At 47.3% G+C, this 13,049-nt stretch overlaps 1 protein-coding gene across 3 annotated transcripts in view; it reads left to right on the top strand.

Annotated features, from left to right (window-relative positions):
• The window catches only part of LOC135921731 (neprilysin-2-like), a 139,202-nt gene that overhangs the window by 2,879 nt on the left and 123,274 nt on the right, over positions 1-13,049 (top strand). For all 3 annotated transcript variants that reach the window (XM_065456028.1, XM_065456031.1, XM_065456029.1), the window contains exons 2-3: positions 5,033-5,281; positions 8,143-8,438. In XM_065456028.1, the coding sequence (XP_065312100.1) occupies positions 5,033-5,281; positions 8,143-8,438 (545 nt within the window). The remainder of the gene's footprint in view (positions 1-5,032; positions 5,282-8,142; positions 8,439-13,049) is intronic.

Consider the following 13,049-nt stretch of genomic DNA (forward strand, 5'->3'; position numbering starts at 1 on the left):
AAGATTTCTTGCTCCGTGGCTACGGCGCAGCGACTACGTGCCCCGCATAGGACGCGGTGAGCGTCGAGCAACGCAGCGTTCGGCGCGGTAACGAAATGTGCGCCTGAGCAAGCGACGCACGCCTGAGCCTGAAACAGCTCGTTTCTAAGGCAACACCGCATTCACTAGAGGCGCTTTTGCACCGCTTTGAAGCATCGTACTCGTGGCTCAGTGGTAGCGTCTCCGTCTCACACTCCGGAGACCCTGGTTCGATTCCCACCCAGCCCATCTTGCAAGAGTTGAGCCAAAGCCACCTAGAAAATCAGTCTCTGTAGCACGCCGCAACCTTCGCTTCTCATTCCAACGAACAGCTCTGTCTCCAGGAGGCATCTCACCTCGTGAGTGTCTAGCAGAGGCAAGCGCAGCTGCTTATATACCGCCGCGACGCCGTGAGCGACGGGGTGAGTTGGAGCCCCGTTTCTCCTCTGTCGTGACGTCACGGTGTCACGTGGTATTGAAGGCGACACCGCTGCGCCTGAGGAGCTGGGTTGAGCTCTCGTAATATGCTTCGCATAATAAAAAGAAAACTCCGCGCGGATGCCTCGCGAGATCTCGCAACAGAGAAGATCGCCATTGCAAGATTGCAGTCAAACGTTGACAGAATGAGTACGGCAGCTCCGCGCCTTCGTTTTTTTTCCAAAATATGACGACTTGCGTTTGTTGCGGGACGTGATAAAGTACAACGCCTTCGAGCACAACGTGCAATATACTGCTCGGTGGGCGGAAATCTTTGTGCGCTTGTCAGAGGCAAGACAAAAAATGGCTGTGGCTTAGGTAAGGTTAAGCCCAGGATGCGAAGCATACTAGCCTTTATTTTAGTTGTTGAACCACTGTTTAGCCTGGTGAACTGCTGTTGCTTGGCTATATTTGGTTCGGCTAGACGAAGAAACAACTCATGCATTACTTCTTCGCCTTCAAGAGTGGAACGCGACAGCGTTCCCGTCGACCCGCCAAGGGGTGTAAGACAATGGGCTACAGGGCAGCGACTACGCGCCCCGCATTGGACGCGGTGAGCGTCGAGCAAAGCAGCGTTCGGCGCGGCAACGAAATGTGCGCCTGAGCAAGAGACGCACGCCTTAGAAACAGCTCGTTTCTAAGGCAACACCGCATTCACTAGAGGCGCTTTTGTACCGCGTTGAAGCATCGTAATCGTGGCTCAGTGGTAGCGTCTCCGTCCCACACTCCGGAGACCCTGGTTCGATTCCCACCCAGCCCGTCTTGCAAGAGTTGAGCCAAAGCCACTTCTCCTCTGTCGTGACGTCACGGTGTCACGTGATTTCATGGTCACCGCCGCGCCTGAGGAGCTGGGTTGAGCCCTCGTAATATGCTTCGCATAAAAGTGTTGAGCTAACGCAAGGACTTGCTGCTCGCGTAGTTTGCAGACAGAGATAAAAACTTCCGCGGGTAAGTCGCTTTGTCGGTTCACGTCAGTGCAGAGCACCGTATCTAAACAGGAATGCACAGTACAAACTTTTCCTTGGTGCGACCTCTTTTAAGTCTGGGCCGACGAAGAATACACTGAGCTGGACCAGCTTCTTGAAGAAATAATCACCATCGCCAATCAGAACGGTTGTGAAATACCACTGTCCCAGAAGTCACCAGTGAGCTCCGGCAGCCGAAGGGCATCCACTGCTGGACGACGTGGAGAGGCGCGTGCGAGAGACGTCGCAGCGGAGGCATACGCTGTAGGGCGAGCCTCGGCAGCAATGCCGATTTAGGTGCAAAATGTAGGCCTGTGCCATTACGTTTTTCTGGTGTCGCCCTTCTTTTTTTTTTTTTCGTCGACGTCCCTTGATTTAGACACGCTTTCGTCGTGTTTAACTGTTTTTATTGGCGCGATTTTAGGCGCTGGCGTAACAACGCCCACCCAGTTGTTCGCGCACATTCTAAACGGATACGATCATGAGGACACCGTCCCGGAGGAACATCCACTGCCTCAACTCGGCACGGGCGATAATCCGCCTCCGCTTATCCCACGTTCGGCCACGGAGAGCAGTGGAGCGTCTTTCTGGAAAGCGCTAGCAGCCCGTTTCCCCAACTAGTCAGTTGTAATTTATTGGCTGCTCATATTCGACGGCTGGTCTCTTTTTCCACTTTAGTGCATTTTGACTTCAGCAGATGCTCTTAATGAGACAAGTTGACTCGAGGAGCGGTTCACAAGGGAGCTGCTCAGTAAGTAGTTTGGATTGAAACTGAGCTCCCTATCGAAATCTACCTCGGTGTTGTATGCTATATGCCGCGTTAGAGCTTGCGCAAAAAGCTTACGTGCAACATTATTTTTCGTTGATTTTGTTAGAGACTTCTCATTTTATTCTTTACTTCATCCATTGCCTTTGCGGGCTCACACACACAAACGCTTTAGGGCCCTTTCGTTGCTTTTAGTCAAGACAACCGCTCACTCATAGCGCCTGTTCTTAACTTGTCTGGAGAAGGCTCGCAGCACCACTGGCTCCTTTGTTCTCTGCGTGTTCTACAAAGTGCAATCCCCTACCTTGCAACACTATACCGTAAGGGCATTTCAAGCTCTTTGTATTCCGTTTCGGCGGTCAACCCTCCATGATTGGTCAAACAACTTTTTGGGCCACTGTCACTTCACCTGACTGTCACGCGACGTGACGAAATCCGTGAAACTTCCCAATCTGATATGACGTGTACACACTCAGTACCACGATTACACCAAACAAAAGAAAAGTATTTCCAATGCTAAGCCTTTTTCACCATTAGGCCTCCGCTGTTAGTGAAAAGCCTTCGGGCGGCGCTCACTTCGCCTGTCTCTCACGCGACGTCAAAAAACCACAAGAACATGCCACGTCAAACTGACATGTACACATTAAACGTGCATTATTGTGCCGAACGAAATAGAATATTTTTCTTAATAGCCAGAGACTGCCTCAATGCGAAAGGAAGAGAAAAAGGCTGCCCACCAATCGCTCTGGCACTGGCTATTCGGAGCTGCCGGGCGAATGAATTTTTCTCTTTGCGCATAACTGAAATTTTCGCGTGGCACTACCTCGTTGTCCAGCCGTTTTGGCACGTAGGAAACATCGCTTTGACAACTCTTATTCGCCAAACACGCGTTTTAGCCTGCAATAATTTTGGTTATAGCGGCCTTGGTCAGTGACAAGACGATTTTGGTCACCATGGTTTTATAGTTCGCAATGCCACAATGGCAGTGTGAACGAGGAACACGCATGAGTAATTGTCAATAAGATTTTCACGTTGTCAGTGACCAGAAGTTTTTTTTATATTTTAGAAGATGCAGCATCACCGGCGGAATTTTCACCGAAGTCCACTATGTAAAGTTCAGGAATGTCGACGGTAAACGTGTCTGTACAACATACTGCAATTCATATTGCAATTTATATACGTGCCGTCAGTGGAAGCTGCAGTCAAGTATCACCTGGGCCTCAACCCAAGTTCTGCTCAACGAGAACATTGCGAATAAAAGAACACCGTATGGTTTCTGAAACGTCAATAATCTGGGTAACATTACGATACCTGACAAACAATTTTCGTTGAATTTTTCACATTGTCCAGTTTAGTAGTCTCCGACTGTGCCGCTTCAACTTGAACGAGAACGCGCCTAATTTAGTGGACACCCGCCACGTAATTCGGTTTCAATTTGAAATAATTGCTGGAAGCAGTGTTTAATTTACCGGCGTTCTACTCTGACGACGGGTGCGTGTGGTGGGACCGCGCGGGCCCTCTCTTGACAGATCTGCGATGAGGACTGTGCGGCAAATGATGATAGCTTCGTGTGCGCTGTTTTCACCCCGTAGTTCGCGCTGAAAGGAGAGCCAGCACGAAGGTCAATTCGCTCGCTGTTGCCGCGATTGATGTTTTGCGCGCGTGACACCATGCTTGTAAATTTAGTTACTCAGGGAATGTTTGCAAGCTTGTGCGGTCGTAAAGCTGCTATGCTTACTTGATGCAGCCGTCTACCCATTTGCTGTCGCAATCGATGCTTCGCCTTTCGGGTGAAACTGCGACTTTTCTTTTTCGCACGGTTTGGAGTTGAGGTGCGCATCAGGAAGCCCTGCTGTTAATGGAAGGCTCGATAAAGCGCCCCCTTTTATGATCATTGTGCAGCCTGGAGACAGGTGGATGTGCAGATCCATCAGCCTGAGAGCCAACCAATATAACTGTTAGCACTCCTGCAATCTGTTGGTCGCTTTCAACCGCTCTGACGCCGTGCTTTGCATTCAAGTTATGTAATTACAATTCCCCTGGGGGCGTGACCCAAATATGGTGGTATTGAGATTGTGTGGCAGCAGCAACTTACATAATTGTCTTCGGCATCTGCCGTGCCTGGTAGGCGCCTCGATTGTCCGTAATGTTCCTTAAGAAGCAAAATGGACTGACCTCTTTCCGATTCAGGTCATCAGTTAATCTAGCTAGCAGCTCTACGCTGAGCTCGGGTACACTTTCTGTAGCTGCTATCTACATGGGGCTCCTCATCATGGCAATCGAACGCAGTAGCAACCAGTTGAATGTACTATAAGTGAGTATGTAAAGGTAAATCTAAGGTATGTAGCACGCTCTGTGTCTACGCCCTGAGGTGTCGGCACCGTCAAAAGCTTGTAAAACTCATTCTGTTTCAGTTTGGTTTCGTGCACGGCATAGGTGATGTCGTGAGTAAGGAACCTGTAGGCCAAAGATGCACTAGACTGGCGCAGTATACGGTTAACTCGAGATCGCTTGAAGATGCCTTGGTTGCGCAGTGGATATATACTTGGATTATAGTGATGAGGATCATGATGCTAAATATGGAATTTGTCGCATGAGCGCGTGCCTGTGTCCACTGCATCGCCGCTCGAAATCGAGAAGAGGCAATTTTATTGCTGGAAATTACGAATTCACAGGTGAAGCTGCATGAGACGTCAGGACGCAGCGCACGTACCTTTTCTTTATACTCGTCCTTCTGTGCAGTCCTTTTTTTCCCGTCGACTACACACCAAGTAGCGGACCATAAATTTATTCACTTATTTGGCAGGACATACCGAAGTTGGATGGCACAATGTCGCCCCGGGCTTTGGTGTCACCCAGCAGTACCGAAGGCGCCACTCCAGCGCACAGAACGCCGGATTTCGTGGCGTCACCACTTCAGTTGGAAGGCGCGTTTCCGGCCGGCTCCACGGGCTTCACGCCGCAAAGCCCCAGTTCGCTCCAGTGGGACTCGTTGCACCCCAGTGGCTGGAGTCCCGGGCGAACAACGCAGCCAGCAACCGCTACTTCGCCGCTTGTACGTTGCATCATGCACTAGCGCAGGGCTCAGCGAATGCAGAATTTCGTTGAACAGCGGTGTGCAATAACAGGCCGTAAGCCGGTTCATAACCCCGTGAAACACAATACACCAACCCACTACTCATTACCCGAACCATACTCATATTCTTAAAGTAAACGTATAGTACTCGCCTGTACCCTCTACCAGTACTAGCCTGTAGAGCAGAAGAATACAGGACAACAGCGTAAAAGGAGGCTGAAGATTGCAGGACCCCCTTTATAGTAATAAAAAGAACAAGCTGGAAGTTAAGAGATACAACGCTGAAGTCTGATAACACCGGGAAAGTCTGGTAATGAGACTGTGTAGGTGAGACTTAGAAGTTCAGTTTCGCAAGTCATTAAGGTGCAGATAAGTTTAGCGGTGGTCCGTGAAAGTAGAAGAATGGATTAACTGGAGATGTGCACGTACTCGCGAGTGGCAAGAGAAAGAAGCAAGGACAGTATGAAATTTCCTGGCGTAGGATGGCTCTTGCTAGTGTCTAGGAATAGGCTTGTTCCGCTGTGAGCTTATATGTGTGCTTTTCGCCGTTCGCACCTCAACAATATAGCTTCTGTGTATAACGAAACCTCCTTCGCCTTGAAGGCATGGGCAATCCCGGAGGTAGCATTGGGTCGTACAGATATGCTGTTCTCAGACATTTGCGAGAATTTTCCAGAACTCCTTACTGAGTCTCCTGCAGAACATATCGGGAATGATATTCATGACGTCACCTAATGCGAACTTAACTGCATGAACCGCGACTAGCAGCACACAAACACGTGTAAGGGAAGAGCGCACAGCAACAATTCTGGCGCTAAATTTCGAACTGATGTCTTAATAGAATGAACAATACATGTAGTATCTAGTGTTAATGGGAGCCGTAAGTATACCCTGAATAGTCGACTCGCTCGTTCGCAGTAAAATTGTGCAAAAGGTAATACATGGCGTGTTGCGGCTTGAGGTACGTTTAGGCCAGGAATTTTCCCGGGACATTGATGAGTACGGTCGGCAGTAGGAATGAAGTAAAATGGGTATATTTTACATTATTTACACTGGCTACAGATCACAATGGCCACTTCGTGTAGCGGCATGTTAAGCGTCTGCGTTCACGCCAGGGCACGTCAGTAGACCTCTGTGACTGCACCAAAGGACTGCGCCTTTAATACAGTCGTCTGGCATAGGAGACTAGACTAGCGAATCTGATGACTGTATCTTGACCAACCGCAATGGTCGAATCGGTCGCAATATTCCTCCCATGATGTGACACCGTTGCGCCTCCTATGTTGCACCTTCGCCCCCGCATATGGCGCCAGCGCGTAACAATCGTGAGAAACCGAGGTCGAACCTGTTCCCACGGTACCTTCGACGTTGGCCTCTTTAGTCCATTAGTTTAGGTTGTCAGGATCGGGTTTAGGTAGATTGACCTTCGTGACAGTTGTCTCTTCGAATTGAGCTCCTCTGTTAGCGCGTCGCAAACTATTCCGGATGGTGCGTTGAATTTTCACGGTTGGTGTTTCCGTTTGGACGCCGGTTAATTTCCATTTAAAAGTGAAGAGAGAACCTAGCAGTTTTTGTGACTTTTCACCAAGCAGTAACGATCACGGCCTTTGATATCACACTGACGTCATGGGTGTGGCGGTTTGGAACTGCAACTTAGGGTTGTGATTCCACCCTTGACTATCCCTGTTAATTAGTGAGCACTCACTTCCGTCGAATAAAAAAAAGTACTGCTGAGAAAATACGACGCTGACACACACTAACATCTTTTACTGTATTTATTGTTTGTGTCAAAGTATATTATCAGAAAAGCTTTATCACGTGGCTTCACATGAACAGGGACACAAACACTCACGCATATATATATATATATATATATATATATATATATTGACAGAAGATACTGTGGACATTCTAGTGAGGCTCTCGCTTAGCTGGTTGTCGGGCACAAGTTCGCCCAACGTACAGTTATTGAAGTAGCGTCACTCAACTGTGCGTTACAATATATATATATATATATATATATATATATATATATATATATATATATATATATATATATATATATATATATATATATATATAATCTCATATCATGTCTATACTTTATATAGTGATTGGTTGGCGCGCTTGTATGTGCATTGCAAATTTGCTCGCTTCATGCCCTTAGGGTTGAGCGAAACTCAAGATAAGCTTTTCAGCCGCATCCTCCGCTTGCCTGTGTAATGGTTACAAATGATTTGTGATTAGATAAATGTAAACTAGGTTGAGATATGGAAAACGTGTGCAATTGTTTCTAGGCTACATAGTTCTGGAAAGCTTTATAAACGGCTTAAATGCGATTAAGCTCGCTCTTCCTTTGTTCACTTACATTTGTGTAAGATCGCGTCTGCAAGGTTTGAGTGGCAGCCCAGAACCTATAGTTAAATGTTTGGTTCAAATTTGGGAAAGATAGGTCTTCCGCCCCGAGTACGTTTTAAATCTGCTTACTAAATGCATTTTTGTCGCCTTATATTTTGTCGTACACAAATTAGTAACATGTGTGTCCTATCGCCGGAAACTGAATATGTATATCATTATTTTTTAAGAATGCTTGTAGTTCACCTATACTGAAACAGTTTTATTGAACTCCATGTAGGATCAGTACAGACCGCAGGAAGGAAGATATCGAAATATATTGTTTTCAATCTCTTCATTATTCATTTTATCCATCCGACTCAAATCTCAAGGCGATGTTTTCCCAGAACACCAGTCATTTGTGAAAATGCAAGCAAAATCAACTTGAGCACTTTTGTCGAAGAATCCTTTAGGATACTTCAGTGCTAACAGGACTCCGCGCGCAGAGCTCACCATCGTCGCCTACTGAAGATGGCGCTGCCGCTGCCTGTGCTACCAGTGCCAGAGATTCCGAAAAGACAAAGACGATGCCGCACCTGAGTCTGATGTGGCTTTCGGATGGCACCTGGTCTGTCGCTGTAGTAGTGGCCTCGGTGGCGCTGCTGACGATGGTGTTGCTGTACGTGGCATGGGAACTGAACCGGACCCGTACCGTCCGCAAGGAGCAGCGCTTCTCAATGACGGTGTGCAGCACTGGTGACTGCAACCTGCACGCCACCAGTCTCATGGACGCCATCGACAGGTACCCGGATGCGCATTTTTCTAGGCGCTGAAATGGAGACTAAACGGTAACACTGAAACAGTCTCGCGCGATGAATGAATCCCACAATGCAAACAGGCAATCTAGACCTTGGCCTGTGTAAGGAACTCGCAGAACGAGATCATTTGCTACGGAAATCTGTCATGTCACGACGAGCCAGGCCAGGAACCTTGCGGTGTCGTCGCCACCTATTTTGTCTTGGTGCGCCTGTTGTGGCGTATGGAACTACCTCTCTCGTTAATCGTGGCTGCTCTTTTGCTGTTGCGCAAGCGTGCTCTACTAGTAAGGCCTAACTTACTGAGCGTACCTTTAGCGAGCCCATTAACTACCTTCGAGAAGCACTGTTTAAGTAAGCAGGTGCATTGCGTGCGGAATATTGTGTCGATCATTTTTGGCGAACATGGCAGCACTAAGTGCCTAAGGAAAGGGACAAAAAACGAAAAGAATACCATACTCACCACCCGGGCTTTTCATGTCCCGAATTCACCGGGGCCATGCGCGTCGCGTCGCCACTGCAAAAGCTGTTGGTCGGTCGCTCGGTGAGTGACGACAGCGCCAGCATGACGAGAGGCGTCTGTGTGCTATAAGCACGGAAGCTCACTATGCACTAATGATCATTCGGCGAATCTGACATTCTGTTGGCGTTGTGCGTTGGGCGATTGGAGGCTATCTTGCGGTGGGGCACGCAGTTGGTGAGAGTACGCGGCGAGGAGGAGAGAGCACCTATGTGGAAGGTAACGGAGTCGAGCGCGATGGCGCAGCGGTGGTGTAGTCGTTCATCGAATACCATTAGCATTGCTACTGCGCATCATTTGTAAAGGTATTGCGGCTGTGTTGTACTGCACGCTGCTCATTAGTGGTCACTATAAAACAAATTTACGAGTTATGAGTAATGTAGCGGCCTAAATTACCCGTAGCTCCTTCAGTTAGACTGTCGAGTGCGAAGCACGTGCATTTTGTCATTCCAGAAAGCGATACGACGTAACAGGAAATTAGCTTTCAGTAGCAATGCAATATCTCAAGAATATGTTTTCGTTGTGCATTCTCCATTTTCTGACAAATTTTGTTTTCATCGACATTTCTCGCAAACAGCAGCGCCATGTCAGTCTTGCGGCTAAAACTGAAGTGTACAGGCTTGTTTAGTCAACTTACTCTACTGGAAAAGTTCTTAAAGTTCGTAAGGGTTAGGGTTAAGGTACCATACGACGCAGTGTAATCTTTCTTGTCTATAACGTCCAAATTAATGTGATGCAGCTGCTGTACAGATGCGTGTAGTCACGAGCAGTCAGTATTCAGTGCACCAATTACAGTATAAATTAACATCCTAACGTGGCTTCACTGCAGGGCGCGTCGCCTCAAGCAAGGCGACCTCGAGAAACCCCTATTAGTTTGTGACTATTGCGTTATTTTTGCTTTCGCGCATTCCTTGCCATAATATCTGTTGGAGCAAAGAAAGAACAGCGTTGAACTTCTCAATAGTCCCTATTTTAACCAAATGCTTTGAGCACGAAAATTTGTGCTCCTGGGTTCGATGATGGAACCCAGGTTTAGGGCCCTTACAGGGAAGCGTCCGACAGACTCTCGGTAAGCGTGTGAAAGTTAAATTTAGATCTTACAGATTAGATTCTAAAGACTCGTATATTTAGGATTCTAAAATTGGAAGGAGGCGCAATGATAATTTTTTGCAATATTTGCATATCATTTCACGTCATCACATCGGTTTATATACACGTCACCGACGTTGGCGAAGACATTCTTGTGTTCAAGGTGCGCCAAACGTATGAGTTGAACAGGCGCCTGCGCCTTTTCGCGTGCCAAAGGCTGTTGGCCGGCATAGGCGGCTTGGACGGGTGCGCCTTTACGACACGTTGTGACGAAAGAGCGACTTTACGTTGTGTAAACGTTGTGATCACGTTTGCTTTTTTTTTGGCTACCAACATCGCCAATGACCTTGCACATACTCTCCACTGTTGAATACTTGGAAGCAGAGTTACGGTCTGTGGGTCTTCAGAAAGAACGAACGACGATGCTTGTCGAGGCGTCGGCCCGTCGTAGCGGTTCAGCGTATTGAGGAGGAAGAGCTTTTTTTATCAAAGACAAGCAGTGTCTTCCACGACTGATAAGTTGATGTTGTGGAATATTCTGCACTGGACTTAAGGTCATTGCTATCGTAGTTAATGGCAAGCCCTAGATAAAGGGCTGCGGTTGCTTACTTCAACACATCTACCAAGCTGTTTGCCTTCTGTGTTAAGGTTGCCGGGATAGTGACAACAGTTTGGGAATGACTGATATCGGTGCTCTGCATTGTAAAGAGGAGAGGCTGCTTTCTTCATCTGATGAGGCTTCGACTTGATGCAGTACATTCAACTGCTGCAGCTCACGGTTTCATGTTGCCACTCGCCGAAACATTAACACGAGAGTCTGCTGCTTCGGCAAAAGGGGTGGCCAAAAATTTGCCTTAGCCTTTTTGATTGGTCGACGTGACTTGAAAGTGACGCCGCTGGGATACTTCATCAGCTCTGCGATGGGTGCAAAGCACGTACAAATGGCACGACATTCATGGCGCGAGCTGTAGCCTCATAGAGGAAACGTACCACGGGCTAGCATAGGGAAGACAAATTTATCGTCACCTCACCAGTGCTGCTGCTTTGAAACGCCGACAACCGGAACCGGTTGAATCGGACGGAGTATGACATGCAGTAGTTTTCAGGCCTATAATTCGAATGAAGGATTGTATCAGCGGTTCTCAGCCCTGTAAATGCCTGCTAGTTCGGGAATCTCACCATCGGGATCCCTGGGCACGAAGACTAGTGCCACTTTGTAAAAGCGGCACGAGCTAAGACTGCTGACGAAAAACGCCAGTCCGAGTTTCATCTTCCGTAGAGAAGCATATGTTTGTCGTCTTAGCGGCCAGTTGCGTCCATTATTCTTTGTAAAGTAACTTCAACAAAGCTTGGTTGGAGGTTTGGTGTACACGGTGTGTCACAACAGGCGTTCAATTCGAAAGTGACAAATATTTCAGCCATTCTGATAACGGTGTTCGGAGCGAAATCCAAATTAAGCAGGCACCAGTGCATGCATGCAAAACGTTGAAGCACAACAGCAAGCCAGCAACCAGAAAGTGAGACGCCATAGTCTTGCTGACATTGCGCTTGGGCACATTTCCGACTAGATTTACTTCACAAAATAATGAACTGAATATACATGGTGCTACCTGTATTTACCTAAATTCCGACCATTGAAATCCATGTTGAAAATGATGATATTGAGGATATGTTGAAATTATAAAACGCCGAAATAAATACAACGCCGAAGCGCAGTGTTTTCACATAACCTGCCATTCGTTATTTTGGTGTTTTTTGGTGCTCTTTGTCCATAGCTGGCCGTCGCGCCAATAAATACCACACATTCTCACTGTGGTCGTACATAGCCGTGTCGAAAAATCTCGCATGAGACGTATACCGCATATCCATTAGTCTCGTATGGTCATATGAGAACACGTTTTATACGCGTTGTTATATGATCATACGAGAATATGGGATATGTGGCCTACGTGTCATATGCAATTTTTTCGGCAGGAAGCGAAATGACTGACTCCTAACGGCTTAGCATGTAAAAAAGTATTAGAAAAGAAAACAGGTGTGGGTGCTTGGTGGCTATGGGGAAGGGCTGCTAAGCACGAGGTCGTGGGATTGAATCCGGGCCACGGTGGGCACATTTCGATGGGGGCGAACTGCGAAAACTCCCGTGTGCGTGTGCATGTTAACAAAACTGAGGTGGTCCACATTTCTGGAGTCCCCCACTACGGCGTGCCTCATAATGAGAGCGTGGTTCTCGCACGTCAAACCTGATTTTTTTGCCATAAAAATAACAGTGCTGTGGGTGAATTTCTCGCATTGAATAATAGACCGCGCAATGAAAACGAATGGAGACGCGTACAATAAGCAGAGTGATTCAATACGCCGAGCTCTATATATATATATATATATATATATATATATATATATATATATATATATATATATATATATATATAGAGAGAGAGAGAGAGAGAGAGGGAACTGTTTTTTCATGTCTACGCAAATGCAACACGAAGACAAGCATACAATGCTTATGCGATTGTAACGCGATGGCACAAGTCCGACACAATGTGAAACGTCCGATTCAGCTTCACACAAATCGATAATTGTTTTTTTTTAGATTGGAGGCACGTGTCGGTTTTCACACCTACCGCCAATCAGAACAAGCTCCTCGTTCACGTTACGCATCGCCTGACCGGTCAGTGTTTGTAATCGTCGGTGCCAGTTCAACTAGCAGAATTTACCCCCGTTCCACGGGCGCATGAATAAAGAAGATGCACCGAATCTTGCTAACAGCTTCAGAGTGCACGAATTCACACTTAGATACATGCACTCATGAACACCACCTTTTAAGAAAGAACCTACCACCCCACCCTTGGCTGACTTTTGCTTGATAGTTGTTCGCCACTGCTATTCGCAGATCGCCACATTCTTCTGCGAACACCAATCGGCTTGTCTTGTGTTGGCTGCTATTCTACATAGGGATGACCATGTGCCTACTGAACGAAATGCA

This window comes from Dermacentor albipictus, chromosome 8 (genome assembly GCF_038994185.2).
Source record: "Dermacentor albipictus isolate Rhodes 1998 colony chromosome 8, USDA_Dalb.pri_finalv2, whole genome shotgun sequence".
NCBI classification, from domain to species: domain Eukaryota; kingdom Metazoa; phylum Arthropoda; class Arachnida; order Ixodida; family Ixodidae; genus Dermacentor; species Dermacentor albipictus.